The following is an 18,109-nucleotide window of genomic DNA, read 5'->3' as shown; positions in this document are numbered from 1 at the left end:
GAAGTAAATCTATAGAATTCATCATACAGGTAAGGTATATGGTGAAGGTACAAATACATAATGATAACAAGAGCTAGACAAGCACATGCATATCTCACAGTGCCTGATGAATTACTACACTTAGAGACTGACACCCAGGAAATAAGTAGCCCCTCCCCACCAATTATTCTACCTCTGTTGATCCTCAGAGAGAAACCTCTGGCTCAAGCACAAATTTGACCCAGCATAGAAGTCCGGAGGCCTTTTCAGATTATCTGTCATGGGGGAAAACATTTCCTTAATTCTCTTCCTTTATCACTTTTCATGATACTACTTACTTCAAGGCTTGAGACGTTCTCTCCCCTGTCTGAAGACTCTGGTCTACTGAGCCTGATAAACATAAAACTCATAGAAGCTGCTTGCTGAAGAATGAGGAGCTCTGTACCCCAGGTCTCATTGTGTGACCATACTGAGTGACTGTAGTGAACACACATGACCCTGCCCATAAAATGAAGGGATAGGCCTACATACCTTCTACTGTCCCTTCCTGTGTTCTACACATGCAATGACTAATCCCAAATGAATTATAAAGATAAAAATTGCACCAGATCAGTGAGGGTTTTACAATCAAGCTAGAAGTTGAGTTTGGCTTGGAAGGATGAAGAAGGCATTCCAGGTGAATGGGGAGACATTACCACCAGGACAGCCATGCCCTTGTGGGGGGAGAGTGACTAAACCAGGGTGCCAGGGATCTAGGGTGCCTCTCAATAGGTTGTGAAAGCAGACTTCCGGGAAGCAGATGACTGTTGATCTGCCCTCCAGGCTGCTATTAACCTGCTCCTGTCATGTGCACGGGTGTAAATAAGACAAGTCACTGTTTGGGTAGTAATTATGGAGTCTTTGAAGTCCAGGGATAAAATGCTAACTTCGGGGCCAAATGGCAGAGTGACTAGATACTATTCTAGGTTAGAAAGCACATTCTTTTCACTTTTCTGAGTTAGGAATATTTTCAAGAGACATTCATCAGAATCTAATCCAATGTCTAGATTTGGTGAGAATAAACAGTACAAGAAAAAGAAAAACATTTTTGGTGTATGTGTGTGCATGGATATGTATGAGGTGAGGGGTTACCAAAATCCCCATTAGTCAATGCTAAATCCTCACTTAATTGGCCAGGAAATAAACAGGGAAGTGACCATGTGTCCCCGGGGGTCATCAGCACCAGGCCAGGGTATATAAGGGCCGCAAGGGAGGGAGACAGTCACACCTGAGAACACCCATCTCCTCTCGCCAGCCCAACCCAACCCAGCCCCAGACACCACCATGACCGGCTCCTGCTGCGGCTCTACCTGCTCCTCAGGCTGCGGGGGAGGCTGCTGCCAGCCCTGCTGCTGCCAGCCCTGCTGCTGCCGCGACCCCTGCTGCTGCCGCCCCTGCACCTGCCAGACCACCGTGTGCCGCCCCGTGACCTGCGTGCCCCGCTGCACGCGCCCCATCTGCGAGCCCTGCCGCAGGCCCATCTGCTGTGACCCCTGCGGCCTGCAGGAGGGCTGCTGCCGCCCCATCGCCTGCTGCCCCACGTCCTGCACGGCTGTGGTCTGCCGCCCCTGCTGCTGGGCCTCCACCTGCTGCCAGCCCATCTGTGTGCAGGCCCCCTGCTGCCGGCCCCCCTGCTGCCAGCCGGCCGCCTGCCGCAGCACCTGCAGGACCTACCCTTCCTGCTGCTGCTGAAACCCCACTGTCCTCACAGAGCAACATGCTGGTGCCAGAGCACCTATTCTGCATTTTAATCAAGTTGAAAGAAAAATAAGATTTTTTTTCAGAAGGTGACAACAGTCATTTTTATATCCTCCCATCTGAGTACACAAGCAGATGTCCATCACCACCCTCAGCCAAATTCCCAGGTGTCTCCATCAGTAGGAGTCACCATGGATGGGAAGCCCACATTTCCAAGTCAGTGGAGTGAACTTGGCAAACCCATCCTGAACTCCGGAGGCTGCTCAAACCCTCCTCCTAGTCATTTGTAATGTGCTGCTCGCTTGTGTTCAATAAACGAATTTTCTGGTAAACCTCCCTGCTACCTGATTCATTGAGTTTTGTGCATGTATGTTAGTGTGCACAGATGAGCAGATGATGAACAGGCAGGAGAGGGAAAAGGGGGAAGGAAAAAGAGATGGAGAGGATTTGGAAGACAGGAGAGGGAAAGAGGTACAAGGAGTTCCGGTGAGTATGGAATGTGGCACAAGAGGGCCGGGCCAGTCCTGGGGCTGCTCCCCCGGGTAGAGATCCATGCACACCAGTAATACTCATCCATGCAGATTGCTGGTGAAGATAAACGATGTGATGTATGTGACGTGCCTGGCACCCAGTATTACTCATTCACATGTGGGCTCATCGTGGATGTTTGTGCATCACTGTATCTGTCAATCAGGCTCAAAAGATGAGCTATGTATTACATATCACGTCAGTGAGAGTGGGAAAGGATTCAGGGAAGGCTTTTTTCTTTTTTTTTCCGGTAAAGTTCACATCCACTGGCAGAAACAAATTCCTGATAAATATCATCAAGAAGGCCAAAAAAATCATCACCAGATTGAGGCTGTCTTAGAATGAAAGGGCTCTTTAAAAGTTGATATGCAAGTCTGCAGGAAAGAGTCCTGGATTACAGGATTCATGCATAGGGGGTTAGCATCAGGAGACTAAGGGAGCTGGGGAGAATATATGCATCTGATAGACTTTTCCTTTGACCCTGAACCACCCAAAGGAATTAAACAACTCACAGCTGTAAGAGACTCCAAAGAATTACCTGGTATAGTCTTGCCTGCCTTTAGGCAGATGAATATCTAAACCACTTAGAAGAGATGTTTCTTTTTTAAAATTCCAAAAATAAATCCCACCAGTTCCCTGATCATCGAGAGTTTTCTGTTTTGTCCTCTTTTCAATTAACGATATCCATCTCTCCTGCCTTTCACATGTGTATAGATTTTATGATAAACCTGTCCTATGAAGAACGCCAGAGACAGAAGACTCTTCCCATTTAACAGATGAGGAAACTGGGGCTGGCAGGGAATAGGTATTTGCTCTGAGTCACACAATTGCTAGGTGGTGGAGGAAGGATTTGAATCCTTCTTTGTCTTCCCCATCCTCCTCCTGCCCCTTCTCTGTCAATCGTCCCCATCCCCAACTCTGACTCTTATGATTGGAGGATATTTTAAAGATCATTTTGGAGAACAGGGAATGCATATTCTGTTTGCAGGATTTTAAGAATTTCCTAACATCCAGTGGCTCCCAAACTAGTTCTTAACAAAACACAACTCATGAAACTTAAGATGAGGGCATGGTTCACCATCACAAAAAAATTCATAAACATTATACTCTTTTTCGATTCAACCACAAAAATCCCACAATTTGTCACCACCATGGTAAACATGGACTCGCTCCCACTCTGATAATCATGCTCCTGTAAAACGTTTGGGATTTGAACGATACAACAAAAAAAGCCCCTGTGATGAAGACGAGGGATACATGTCTTGTTCCACAAGCTTAGGTCCGTTCATGTGCTAGAGCAGCAAGGGAGCCCACATATCCCACATAGGACCACGGGCATCCCGCCAAACGAAGAGAAAAGCTTTCTATAGGGTTTTGAGGAATAGTGGACTTAGGTAAAATGACATGAAATGGTGTTTTCATAGGCTCAAAGCAAAACAGGACTTTGTGCAAAAGAATTAATATCAGGACTGGCCTGTAAAACTTAACGTTCGTCTTTCTTTGGAAACTACACAGTTAAGATAAATGGGGAAAGTCGTGTGACAATCTCTTACCTGAAACTCTGCGTCTTGGTTGGATATTGAGGCTGCTTCCCTGTGTGAAGGTGACTAAGATCCTGGCCAGGCAAGGGTGGGGTGTTCCTTTCTTGCTGACATGACTTCAGACAGCAGTTTCTGACAGTCTGCAAATTTAAAACACGAGGTTTCTTAGTACTTTGTCCTTTTGTTAATTAATAAAAGCAGTAAATTTACAGACATATTCCTAGTCCTAATACTGGGCTCTCTGTATACACTCTAAGCCAAATAACAATATGCTAGACCATTAATCAAGCAAGTTCTTATTTTATTTCACTAGATGGGATAGAAGTTTTGATAACTGCATGTTCAGTACTTCAAAGTAACTCAGAGTTGGAGAAAGACTAGGAGTCAATCATCAGGGTTTATACTCAACAGAAGACCTGTGGTATGGTTAAGGCTTTGCCACTCTTTAATCTGTATGACTCTGAGAAATCATGTCACAAATCTGGCCTTCCCAAAGCTGTTCTGGACTAGGATGGGTCACAAAGTCAAAGGCCCTCAAGGACCAGGGCTATGGTAAACCAAAGAGTGTATAAAAAATGATCACACCAAGCAAAACAAACTTTGGAGACCAACTTGGTCTGACAGCCATCAGCAACCTTTGGACAATGTTATCTTTAACCTACCTTCCAATTGCTTATTTTCTACACTCCTATTTTTCTTAGCTATGGCTAAAAAAGACAAAGCTATTTTATCAGTCATCAGGTCACTTAATTCCCCTTGTCTTTTTCAGAGGCCCAACTTCATAAACAATGAAAACCCTCAGCCAGCAAACCAAAGCGTCTACTACAGAAATGTAATCAATTCTTTTATCAATATTTTCAATATATTTTGAAGAACTGGATTCAAGTGCTTATGTCACACCTAGAAAGCAAGAAATATCCCAATTTCAATTTTATTTCTAAGACCATACTCTGAGAAGGACATTCAAAGAGGCACAATTATCAATAAAATCCTCATTTAGTTTGACCTTATTGTCCCATGAAAAGTTCTTCTCCTTTGATTGTTTTATTTACCTTTGTCTTGACTTTCTAAAATTTGTAATTACTGTGTGATCAGAAACAATGCAGAACTTAGTTTTCTTTCCTTTCCCTCTCCAGACCCTAAATACTATAACACTGTTTCCATAGTAAGTGTCTCATAAGTCACTGAGTCATAGGCCAACCCTAACGGCCTACAACAATATCGCTCCAGTGGTTTGGGTGATTATTTCCATATAAAGAAGGTGAAGCAATATGTTGTTTTTCAGGAGCACTGCACCCTTCTTTCCATAGCAGAATCAGTACACATCTCCTTTTATGAGTCATTTTAGATTTTTTAGGAATTCTTGCTTCATCACAATGTCAATCACAAACCAGACTTGTGCAGATTATAGTCTCACTCTTAGTCATGGATGATGAACACGAGGAAAGTATAATGGTGGCAACACTGGATTCTTCAAACTTTCAACTTGTCACGTGGCCTGGAAGGCTCGGCTATTCAATGAGTAATTTTTCTGATGATATAAACCATCAAGTATTCATTTCAAGAGAAAAGGCAGGAAAAAAGGAAAACATCCTTCAGTGACATTGGAATTGCTACCTTAGCAACCGAATCCACCAATCTGGACTTCTCATTTCAATGAGCAACAACAACTCTACGAAATGACTTTGTATCTGGACGGTTATCACCTCTTGGCCAGAGTATATAAAGGGACCCAATGGGAGGGAGACAGTCACACCTGAGAACACCCATCTCCTCTCACCAGCCCAACCCAACCCAGCCCCAGACACCGCCATGACCGGCTCCTGCTGCGGCTCTACCTGCTCCTCAGGCTGCGGGGGAGGCTGCTGCCAGCCCTGCTGCTGCCAGCCCTGCTGCTGCCGCGACCCCTGCTGCTGCCGCCCCTGCACCTGCCAGACCACCGTGTGCCGCCCCGTGACCTGCGTGCCCCGCTGCACGCGCCCCATCTGCGAGCCCTGCCGCAGGCCCATCTGCTGTGACCCGTGCGGCCTGCAGGAGGGCTGCTGCCGCCCCATCGCCTGCTGCCCCACGTCCTGCACGGCTGTGTTCTGCCGCCACCGCATTTGCTGTGAACCGTGCGGCCTGCAGGAGGGCTGCTGCTGCCCCATCACCTGCTGCCCCACGTCCTGCACAGCCGTGGTCTGCCGCCCCTGCTGCTGGGCCTCCACCTGCTGCCAGCCCATCTGTGTGCAGGCCCCCTGCTGCCGGCCCCCCTGCTGCCAGCCGGCTGCCTGCCGCAGCACCTGCAGGACCTACCGTTCCTGCTGCTGCTGAGCCCAGCAGGAAAACACTCCCAGGTGTTCACAAAGGTCTGCAAACTCTTCCCATCTCTGATGGATCAGATGAGAGATACCACCTTTGCAACTTACAACCACTAACTTAACAGTAACTGTCTAACCATTTTCCGGCATAATTAGACAGCTCATTCTGGCCTCTTTGACAATCTTTGGAAAAATTCCAACTTTCACCTTTTGAGTTCCTGGCCTGAAAAAATGAATAAACAAAGATCAGAGTTCCTCTTAAATGGAATTCTATCCCATTGTCTCATCATCACTTCTTCACTATTTCAAGAGGGGGTGTTTTTCCAGGATAAGATTACATTTGTGCTGGGTTTTTGAGTGGTAAAATAATAAAATTTTATTTTGGCAAAGCAAATGTGTTTCTCTTTATTGTTTATTAATCTTCAAAAACGCGTTTTTAGCTTAAGTGATAGTATGCAGAATCAGAAGAACCGAAAGAAGAAGGATTTTCCATGAGCCATATTTTAGCTTTAGGAACAATCCCAGTGCAAGGTCAGTAATTTTAATGGGGATACAAATAAGTCAGAACGTCTTATATTAAGGACCTTCATATTTCAAGCCACAGATTTTTGTGGTGATACTGAGGAAATGGAGACTCCCTCAGGTTTTTCTGATCATGAACTTGACGCATGTATCATCTACACACATGATAAGAAGGAAGAAGCCTCAATCGAAACCCCATTTGTTCCCTGATTTAGAAACTTTGCAGTGATTAATGTCAGTCAGTACCTGGGAAGCCCGAACCACTGAATGCCTGTGCTGCAAGATGCCTATGCTTTTTCCACGGCTCCCTCCAGCAACCACTATGGCCGATTTGAATTTCAGTGGAGTCACAGCTCCTGAGCAGAGAGAGAGAAATGTCACTTGGCTTGGATCCATTCTAATTTAGAACTCCAAATAATTTTTCTATTAAAACAATGCCAATGCAGTTGAAATAGTGATACCATTCATCTACACTGGCTTTGTTTTTGTTGTTGTTAAACACTTTGGGGCTGGTCAGGGAACTAGCCACTATTGTTTTCCTGAGAAATATCTATCAAGTTCCCAACATCTGATCTAAAAAAGTGTTTTGGAATGCACTACTTGTACGCCTGGGCATATCTACCTGTCCGATGAGAGGAGTCAGGCAGGATACCCTTTGTGAAAATCTGGATCTTAACTGACTTTGCTCACTACTGGATTCCCACCGCCCTGCACAGTATTTGGCACACCGCATGTAATCAGACATTATTTGTTGAATCGTTGAATAAGTTCCCAGTGATTGGAAAAGAGAGACTTCATCCCACTCCAGCTCTCTCCTCATGCTGTACATCTGCATTCTTACAATAAAACAACAAGCTGCCTCATGACAAAAAGCATTTTTCTGGAAATATGGAAAAGTTTCTCAATAAGTATCCCATTATATTAAAAACGTTACAGTGTGTGCACAGTGGAGTTTTCTCTTTATTGAGGGTTTAATAGTTTACCAGTGGATAGGGTCACAAGTCCATTTTCTTTCTACATATTCTTGACCACCATTTTTTCCATTCTCTAACTACATGTTTTCCTTAATCCCAGAATTTTCCTTGTTAGCTTTCTAGATACTTCCTCACCTTGCAATATTTTCTCAGATGTAGAATGTTTTGCTTTCTCCCAAGCTCATCGCTATTATTGGATCATGTTTGCTTCCACAGTAACTCCACGCCTTGGCTGGCCACAGTGGCTAGTGCAGGTCTGGGTCAGCGGCAAGGGAGGCTTAACCTGGAGCCTTCAACCACAGACCTAGAACAGACTTCTCTGTAAAGCAAAAGGTCTGAACCAAGCAAATCCAGAGGCAGAAGCTACAAAATGGCTGAGTGACAGGATTTTCCTACAGGCCCTGAGACTGTGAAACAACTGAGGATCACAGGTGGTTCTCCCGGCAGGAATAAACCCAAGCATAGTACAGGGGGAGACAGTAGCGCAAGAGGCACTGGGGTATGGACTAGGCAGACCTGAAGACCCCCTCTGGCTGGCATCACTACCTGGGGGTTTTGCATGCTGCCAGACTGCAACCTGCATCTAGATCGTGGTTTTGTCCCCAGTGCCCCATGACCACTCAGTGATGTGCAGCTTGGTTACTATCTCCTTATGGTATGTTTTGGAATTCTGAGAAGGCTGTGTGGTAAACAATTCTTCCAATTCCTGAGCATATTGGTAGGATGAAGAGTCCTTTTGGGTGACTCTAAAAATTAGCCATTTCCCAAATAACAACTATTTCAAAAATAAATTTGTTGCTAAAATTCCTAAATAAAACAGATGTTGCTTAATGACTAGGAATGTGGTACCCACAGTTCCATTCTTCAGCTCCCTGAGCTTACCAACAATGTTCCCACAGATGTTTTTGGAATAAGTATTGGCTCCAACACTACAAAGTGTATGACCTTAGGCAAGTCACGTATCTGGTTCCTCGTGTGTAAAATAAGAACTATCTTAATAACTACCTCCTAGTACTGTTAGAAAGAATAAAGTACTACATTTATTTATATCTGTTCATAATGCTTTGAACAGAGTTAGAACTCAATGATATTGGCTATCATGAAGATTATAAAAAAATGAAATTCACCTTGGTTTGGAAAGATACAACAACAGAAATCAACGAGCACATACTTAAGACTAAAACCAAACAAACTACAAAAAATCCTGAATGGCAGTTACCATAGACTGGGTGTGGTGGTAAAGAGGAGATAATTTTTCAAAAAAGAAAGTACAATTGTGGTTGCCAGAGACTAGAGAGAGGAGTTCGTGGAGAGTTAGTGTTTAATGGATATAGAGTTTTACTTTTGCAAGATGAAAGAGTTTTGGAGATAGATGGTGCTTATGATTGCACAATAATATGAATGTATTTAAACCACTGAATTGTATATACAAAAATGGTTAAGATACTAAATTTTATGTCATGTGTATTTTGTTAAAAAAAATTGGGGGAAAAAAGAAACCACTGATGATACAGGCCTACAAAGATGCATTCCTGTAGTGAACTGGCAAACTGTGACTTTTAAAATGTTGCTGTAGTGTTTTCCTGAACTTGCTTTGCCCAGGAGGTTTAGCTGTGGAATAGGACACTCACAATTTGGGGAATTCACTTCCACGATTAGTAAGTAACCCTAAGAGCACGACAGCTAGTTTGTGCTATCAAAATACCAACTGGCAAACGCATCAGTAAATTATAAAGATAATTGGAGACTTTGAAGTTAGGGTCATTAAGTTCATATTTGAGCTATAAATAGAAAAATAGAATGCGTCTCCATTAAGTAAGGTAAACAAATAGTCTTTTATGAGTACCTGAGCACCTACAAAATATGTCTACAGAACTTACCAACCTGTCAGTGCCATTTCAAAAAGAATAAACAAAAACAAGCAAGTGACCATGTGTCCCCGGGGGTCATCAGCACCAGGCCAGGGTATATAAGGGCCGCAAGGGAGGGAGACAGTCACACCTGAGAACACCCATCTCCTCTCGCCAGCCCAACCCAACCCAGCCCCAGACACCACCATGACCGGCTCCTGCTGCGGCTCTACCTGCTCCTCAGGCTGCGGGGGAGGCTGCTGCCAGCCCTGCTGCTGCCAGCCCTGCTGCTGCCGCGACCCCTGCTGCTGCCGCCCCTGCACCTGCCAGACCACCGTGTGCCGCCCCGTGACCTGCGTGCCCCGCTGCACGCGCCCCATCTGCGAGCCCTGCCGCAGGCCCATCTGCTGTGACCCCTGCGGCCTGCAGGAGGGCTGCTGCCGCCCCATCGCCTGCTGCCCCACGTCCTGCACGGCCGTGGTCTGCCGCCCCTGCTGCTGGGCCTCCACCTGCTGCCAGCCCATCTGTGTGCAGGCCCCCTGCTGCCGGCCCCCCTGCTGCCAGCCGGCCGCCTGCCGCAGCACCTGCAGGACCTACCCTTCCTGCTGCTGCTGAGCCGTGCATCATCGCTAAGGGTCCCCCAGTAGATGGCAGGGTCGATTCTGCTGTCCCTTAGCTTCACTGTAGAACACCGTGCCTTTTCTTGAGAAGCCCATTTCTAGGCTCTTTAATCTAGCTCAGAGTAGGCACTGAAGACGCCTTTTCAGACTAACTACTGATGAAGGATACCATCTTCTCAAGACCCCAGTCTAACTCCTGTATCATGTTGTCTATTTTCTAATAAACTTTGTACTCTCTGCATAGAAATCATGGTCTTTGTGATAGTTCCTTTCAGTATTTCAGTAGATTCTGTCTCTGTTTTGTCCAAAGATTTTCAAAACAAGATGCCGAATAATCCTCTTAAATTGTTTTTCTGCAATAACTTAAGTCTGATTATCTCCTTATTATCCTTGGAAATGGCATTTATAGGGCACAGTGGCTGAGTGAGGAAGATGGCCATGGCTCTATCCTGGTCGCATAACACAGAGTCACATGTCACAATTCCAGGCATGCCAAACACCCGAGAAATGTCCTTCCACAGTGACCAGAAAGGAGGCTGCACCTGGGCCGACATGTACATTCCCAGTCAAAGGGTTCTTTCACTGACCTGACACCTGTTAGCCCAGCATAGAAAACCCAGCATATCAGAAGTGGAAGGAACCTTAGGCGACATCTTGCCAATCACCTGATTTTGAAGCTGAGGAGCAATGAGTAATGAATGATTAAATAAGTTCTTACTAATATAATTACAGTCACCAGTGTTCTGAGAAAAACCCAGGAGAATGAAAGCCTCCCGACATTAAGCCTTTACGTCCAACACTTCCTCTTACGTGGTACGAGACAGGGTCTTCTGCCCAAAGGAACTCTGTTTTCTACGGCCAAGAGTAACTGCTTCTCGGATAATGCACTCCCTTGCATGTGTTACAGATCCGATTGTTACTTAGCATGTTATTCACAATGTGGATTCTTGTGGATATTAAATCTACACTGACTCTTGAGGGCTACTTATCTTTGTGCTCAGGAATTGGGCATTAATGGCATTTTCCAAGGAAACTAATCAATTGCTGTCACTCTACACGTGTTTATCGAATATCTACTATGAATAAGACACTGGGTTGACCACCCTGAGGGAATATAAACGGATAAAAGAGTGTTCCTGCTTCAAAGAGGTTATAATCTATGTAGGGAGGTGAAGTATAAATAAGAAAAAAGTCAAACAGTACATACATAAGAAATACAAATATAGAAGACATGCCAAAACTAGTTAAAAATAGTTGAAGACTGTAAACATATTAGGAAACATTATGCAATTGTGCTGACACATATTCAAGTAAAAATTAAGTAGGCCATAAAATATTAAACTATTTTGTGAGGAAAAATGCTTTAGGTGTGTTTTAAGCATATATATATATATATATATATATATATATTTCTGGAATATTATACAACAAAATCTAAGAGTAACTGGGAATAATATTCATTTTTTTCTTTATATTTTTCTTAATGACATTTTTTTGAATGAACATATATTTTATTTTTCATGAAATGAACTGTCTAAAATCTATATCTACTTTGGGAAAAATATTTAAATCTTTCTCACGGTTATGCTCTGCTTTTAAAAAACTACCTATGAAAGTCTAAATGGATTTAAACAGATAAATTAGACAGCAGCTGTTGCATTCGTAAAGAAGCCTTTTATTATATATAGGAGAGAATACCGCTGTGTTATATGTAATGGACTTCTCTGATATCTTTAAAATGCGATCAAATTATTAAACATTGAATTCATTTTTAAAATATTTTAGGATCATCTCAACTGCATACAGTAAGAGCTGTTTTGGACTATATGTACAATTGTTTTTCTCCATCTATAGACAATTAAGAATTGAAAACACGAGGCAGTATTTTTCATGTTAAAATTTGTTCAGAATATGATTGTTGAACAATACTGTTAAACAAAGCCCTAGCATTTGTTACTCAAAATATGTTGCCCATAACCACTAGGAATTTGTCTAAGTTAGCTTGAAGGATTTTTAAAGGATGATTTCTAAGACGTCACTCACTCTGTGTTTGATGGAGGGGGGGTTCGCAATAGGGTTTGTGCCACTACCCACAATTCTGACACATATTCTCCTTGTTGGTTCTACAACAATAGCCTGACTCCCCTTTATAGAGATTGGTGTTCCAAAAGAGCGAGTTCTATATTTTCCTTCCTGGTATTTTTATTTTATTTCATGCTATTAATAAAACTCCCTACTGAATAAACTTATTTAATATGTATTCTGTGGTGACTGATCAGAGACCCGGCCATTTGCCATATCAAATGAATCTTTGTTCTAAATTCAAAATGTAGAGTTCATAAGGCACCAATATAACATGACCTCTTAAAAATATATATTATTTACTTAACAAATACAAGACACTAAGTGCCAGGCACCGTTCTTAGTGTTTGACAAATATTAGTTCATTTAATGCTCACAATCCTGGTATGTACTGTTATTATCCACTATGGCCCAAGACACTCAGCCAGTAAGTGGCAAAGTTTTCAATGGGTGCTGTCTGATTTTAGGGTAAGTGGCACAAGACATAGTATATGACTTACCTCCAGTGTCAAATTACAGAGCTCTGGCATGAATTACTGAAACACGATTCTATTTTCTCTGCCTGGAATGAAGTTTGGCTATGGGATGGGGATAAGTGTCTTAGACTGAATGAACACTCAAATTGCTTACTGAGGAACTCATGGACTCTACCAGTGTGGATCTTTATGAAGTGGAGGGGAAAATCTCTTTGGAACGACTTTGGTCAGAAGTGTTTGAAGTAGAGAAATTGGTCTTGTTAACATGTTATCTTCCAAAGGGGCTCCCTTTGCACAAAATGTGATCATCATGAAGACCCCCCCCTAACCAACATGAAAAATTGATTATGATAAAATGTGCCTTGCAAAGAGCAAAGCAAAAGCAAAAATCATCAAACTAAAAAGTTTCTGCACATTAAAAGAATCAACAAAATGAAGAGGCGACTTACCGAATGGGAGAAAATATTTGCAAACCATATGTCTGCTAAGGGGTTAATATCCAAAATAAATAAGGAACTTGTACAACTCAACAGCAAAAAATAAACCAATCCAATTAAAAAATAAGCAGAGGACTTGAATAGACATTTTTCCAAAGAAGAGACACAGATGGTCAACAGGTACATGAAAAGGTGCTCAACATTACTAGTCATCGGGGAAATGAAAATCAAAACCACAAAGTGATACCATCTCACACCTATTATAAGAAAGATAAGAAATAAATGCTGGTGAAGATGTGGAGAAAAGGAAACCTTGCTGCACAGTTGGTGAGAGTGTAAATTAGTGCAGTCACTATGGAAAACAGCATGGAGACTCCTCAAAAAATTAAAAATAGAATTACCATATGATCCAACAATCCCACTTCTGGGTATATCTCCGAAAGGTGTGAAATTACTATCTCTAAGAGATATCTGTACTCACTTGTTTTGGCAGCATTATTCATAACAGTCAAGACACTGAGACAACCTAAATGTCCAATGACAGATGAATGGCTGAAGAAAATGTGGGATCTATATCTATCTATACATATATACAATGAAATATCATTCAGCCATAAAAAAGAAGGAAATTCTGCCACTTGTGACAACATCGATGGAACTTGAGGGCATTATGCTAAGGGAAATAAGTGAGACAGAGAAAGACAAATATTGTATAATCTCATTTATATGTGGAATCAAAAATGTCCAACTCATAGACACAGAGAATAGAAAGGTGGTTGCCAGCAGCTGACGGGTAGGGGAAATGGGGAGATGTTAGTCAAAGGGCACAAGCTGATAGTTATAAGATGAATAAATTCCAGGATCTAATGTACAACACGATAACTAGAGTTAACAATACTATATTGTATACTTAAAAGTTGCTATGAAAGTACAGCTTTAATGTTCTCATCACAACAACAAAATAATTGTGTAAGGAGAATATGTTGACTAACTTTGTTGTGATGAACGTTTTGCAATATATACAATATAGGTTTTATTTTTTTTGCAATGTAGGTGTCAAATTATCACGATGTACATCTTACCTAGACAATGTTATGCATCAATTATATCTCAATCAAGTTAGGAGGGGAAAAGCAAAAGCAGAATATACAAGTGTTTATCTAGGCTCTGATTATGCTTTGAAAGGATCCCATGTGTACATGGACAAGAGGAAAAAAACGTGAAATATGAGTTGAAGGTCTTCATCAATGAGACTGCTTGATTTCTCCCTCCTCGGTTTCCCCAGCTGGGACTATATGTGCAGTCAATTTACATTCCTTTTAAAGTTTTGAAATCATGTTTGAAATTCCATTTAGAGAGTTCTAGCTGCTCGGGCCCCAGGCACAGTCTTTGAAATGATGGGAGTCACCCGTAAGTGATCCCCGTCCTGTCTGGTGAATAATAGGAGGGGTAAAGCTGAAAACTGATGAGCCCGTCTCCCCTGCAATTCCTCAAGTGCCTCTGGATGCTTCCCGAAGAAGCGTCCCCATCACACTTCTAGCAGTGCCACCCAGAGCAGCTGTGTGGTCTCCCAGCGCACCTCCTCTGAACAATGCACTGCGTATGTCTGCGGTACCTTGGGAAAAAAACCTCCATCTTGTTACTTCTTAGTCATAGTGCCACGTCAAGGTAAGTTAAGAGAGAACTTCTCGTGGTGTGATTATTTACCACATACACAAGAAAGGCAAGTATAAAACATGTCTCAGAGAAAAGATCAACATTCTGTGACCAGAAGGACCAGATAAATGCACAACCTGAACTGGAAAAAAGGGAAAACAATGGACGGCGGGCTCGGATGTTGTATGCCAATACTTAACCTGATTTACAAAAGTAACCTTTTTGTCTTTCCCATACAGGAGCTGCAGTTCTACACAAGTTCATACGCATTTCATTATATCAAGTGACGTGCAGTCCCAAAGAATCCACACCAGAGGATGTCTGAGTGCCATGTAGGCTTTTCAGAGGATCTCTTGGGGGTCAAAGATAGGATTTAGTCATTGCTCTAGAACCCCTATATTACATTTAATTTCTTTTAAAAATTACAGTTGCTTTAGAACCATCTTCCCCAGTGTTGATCGGGTGCTACCTACTCAAAATAAGTATCAGAAGCACTGTCACTTAAATGCCTGCGAGGGCTTCGATTTTGAGGAGGAACAGCACAAACACATTCATATTTAGGGATGCAACAGGATCCCTTAATCAGTCCATGAGCATGTAATGAGCTATGCACCCATTAGTGAAAACATAATTCTACTTAATTGGCCAAAAGACAAACATGAGGGGTCATCAGCACCAGGCCAGGGTATATAAGGGCCGCAAGGGAGGGAGACAGTCACACCTGAGAACACCCATCTCCTCTCGCCAGCCCAACCCAACCCAGCCCCAGACACCACCATGACCGGCTCCTGCTGCGGCTCTACCTGCTCCTCAGGCTGCGGGGGAGGCTGCTGCCAGCCCTGCTGCTGCCAGCCCTGCTGCTGCCGCGACCCCTGCTGCTGCCGCCCCTGCACCTGCCAGACCACCGTGTGCCGCCCCGTGACCTGCGTGCCCCGCTGCACGCGCCCCATCTGCGAGCCCTGCCGCAGGCCCATCTGCTGTGACCCCTGCGGCCTGCAGGAGGGCTGCTGCCGCCCCATCGCCTGCTGCCCCACGTCCTGCACGGCCGTGGTCTGCCGCCCCTGCTGCTGGGCCTCCACCTGCTGCCAGCCCATCTGTGTGCAGGCCCCCTGCTGCCGGCCCCCCTGCTGCCAGCCGGCCGCCTGCCGCAGCACCTGCAGGACCTACCCTTCCTGCTGCAGCTGCTGAGCCGTGTACTAACTGCTGAGGGCAAATAATCAACCTTCTGAAAAATTCATACTCCCATTTCTTTACCCAAGAAACCTCCTGCCCTGAGCCATCAAGACCCCGAGTCAACCAGGGGTTGTGTGGAGATCCAGAGCCATGTATTAAGACTTGGGCTGTTCTCAAGTCTTTATAATGGTAGCGAATCTTAGATCTTAGGTCTTCTGGTATGTTTGTTTTCTAATAAACTTCTCTTCTTTGGCCTAGCAAACACAACTTTGGTTTTATTTGTTCATTCTGATTATTTTCATTAAATTTTAATACAACCAAAATATGCTGATTGCCTACCATCTGCAAGTTATTGACAGTATGTATACACTAAAAATTTAAATTGAGTTAAAAATGTTTCCCTCTTCAAGAAACTTCCAGGGAGTTGAATCAAATTCACAATAACTCAACTAACAATTGGAATATAGAAAAATAAAAGTACAACACACTATATGGTATCAACAGAGAAGTCATTGATTGGGGGGAACAAGAAAGATTGAAAGGAGAAGCTAGCATTTTATAAAGATTAAGATTTCGGGGTACAGATCTGAAAGAAGATGGCATTCTCAACAATCGAAACAGTATGTACAAAAGTATAGAGAGAGGTTGTTCAGGGGGTAGTTAGCTGGGATCACTGGAGATATGTAGAGTAATAGTGGAAGGTAAATTTGGGAAATTTCTGTGCTTTGAATATTAACCAAATGAATATGCCCTTAAAGCAATAAGCACTAAGAATCCATTGAAAACCTTTGGGCAGGGGAATGGCAGGACATGAGTTGGGCATTGGGGTGATTCCTATGGTCGCTGCTTATAAAAATAGAAGGCCAAAGCTAGACATATAATGACTACACAGAAACAAATCAAGAGGCCATTGCCCTGGTCCAAGGGATACATGGTAAGATCTGAACTAAGATGATGGCCATGGCATAAAGAAGACACAAAGAGTATGGCAGACATAGACATTCAGAAGGGATTTTAACCAATTTGAATGGGAGGAACCATTAGGAAACAAATGTAACTTATTGAAGGTCCAGGGGAAACTCATCTGGTCAGAAGACACTTGAAAGAATTTTAACATATTTATGCTTATTTACTATATGTTTAAAATCACTACTCCATAATGTATTCAGCCTGCCACTAATATTTCTATTCTTTAGCTACTATAAAATACTTTTTAAAAATAGGAGACAAAGAATTTTACTACTTCTAATTGGACTTGGAAAGCAGCATGGGATAAAATAAAATGAACTGATCTAGGAACAAAGAATAGGAGTTTGATACCCAGCCTTACTGGCTGTGTCTGGCTGTATGAATAGATCAAGTCACTAACCTCTCCAAAATGCAGCCATTCTTAGTTAGACTCAATAGTATTTTAACATCAACTGATGCTAAGAGGAAATTAAAAGTAGTTCAAACAACATCAATGTTCCCGTTTAGAACTTTGAGGTTGAATGGGTCTGTATTTGACTCTTTTCCTTGATGAATTCCCTCCTATCAATACTACACTGATTTGTACACTAGAGCAAGCTACGAGGCAGGCAAATTGGGTTTTGCTTTCTGCATAACCCTTTAGTGCTTCATGCATAATAGAATTTAATAAACATGTGCTGTTCATAAAAAGAATGATGTCAGTTTCTACACCTTTAAAATTAAGTGGTTGGACAAGATGAGTTCTTAAGTCTTTGAAATCCAACATGTGATGATTCCATCTATCCATTTTTCAACTTCATACCTGGAGTCATGGTTATCATGTGACATGAACCTCTTTGCTGACACTGTCATGACTCCATTTTAATTCTATTACTGTATGAACCAACACTTCTAATTCATAAAAGCTAACTATGCGCTTCATGACCAGAAGTGAGGAATCAGCCTACAACAAGTAGCAATAGTATTCTTTTGGCAACGACTATTTTTTTCATTTCCCTCCATATAACCATAAACTTCCAATGAAAATCACATGCTTTCTTTTAGCAACCAACCAGGAATTGTTTCCATTTTTATTGTGCTGAAATTGATTTTAATCTTTTTGCATTTATACTTATTGAACAATGTTTGATGACCCATTTCCTAACCTGCCTCCTAAGCACTGTGACCAGAAAAAGTATTTCCAAATTCCTGCTTTTGCTTTTATTGGTTCCCTTTATAAATTCAATGGTTGTGCTCTTTGGTCTGATATCCTTTCATAAGATACA

At 42.7% G+C, this 18,109-nt stretch overlaps 4 protein-coding genes across 4 annotated transcripts; all 4 read left to right on the top strand.

Moving 5' to 3' along the window:
- Window positions 1–1,302: 1,302 nt before the first annotated feature.
- Window positions 1,303–1,710, top strand: LOC308489028 (uncharacterized protein; the record flags this gene model as incomplete). Its single annotated transcript, XM_081029556.1, has 1 exon — window positions 1,303–1,710. One exon carries the CDS (start codon window positions 1,303–1,305, stop codon window positions 1,708–1,710), a length of 408 nt encoding a protein of 135 aa, XP_080885682.1.
- Window positions 1,711–5,597: 3,887 nt separating this feature from the next.
- On the top strand, window positions 5,598–6,098 carry LOC308488356 (uncharacterized protein; the record flags this gene model as incomplete). Its single annotated transcript, XM_081028021.1, has 1 exon — window positions 5,598–6,098. The coding sequence occupies one exon, from the start codon at window positions 5,598–5,600 to the stop codon at window positions 6,096–6,098; it is 501 nt and encodes a 166-aa protein (XP_080884147.1).
- Window positions 6,099–9,638: 3,540 nt separating this feature from the next.
- Window positions 9,639–10,046, top strand: LOC308489027 (uncharacterized protein; the record flags this gene model as incomplete). Its single annotated transcript, XM_081029555.1, has 1 exon — window positions 9,639–10,046. One exon carries the CDS (start codon window positions 9,639–9,641, stop codon window positions 10,044–10,046), a length of 408 nt encoding a protein of 135 aa, XP_080885681.1.
- Window positions 10,047–15,479: 5,433 nt separating this feature from the next.
- Window positions 15,480–15,890, top strand: LOC308488355 (uncharacterized protein; the record flags this gene model as incomplete). The annotated part of the gene is made up of 1 exon (XM_081028020.1): window positions 15,480–15,890. The coding sequence occupies one exon, from the start codon at window positions 15,480–15,482 to the stop codon at window positions 15,888–15,890; it is 411 nt and encodes a 136-aa protein (XP_080884146.1).
- Window positions 15,891–18,109: the final 2,219 nt, after the last annotated feature.

Source organism: Rhinolophus hipposideros (assembly GCF_964194185.1).
Source record: "Rhinolophus hipposideros genome assembly, chromosome: 20".
Lineage (NCBI taxonomy): Eukaryota > Metazoa > Chordata > Mammalia > Chiroptera > Rhinolophidae > Rhinolophus > Rhinolophus hipposideros.
This window is presented reverse-complemented; position numbering and strand designations above follow the sequence as displayed.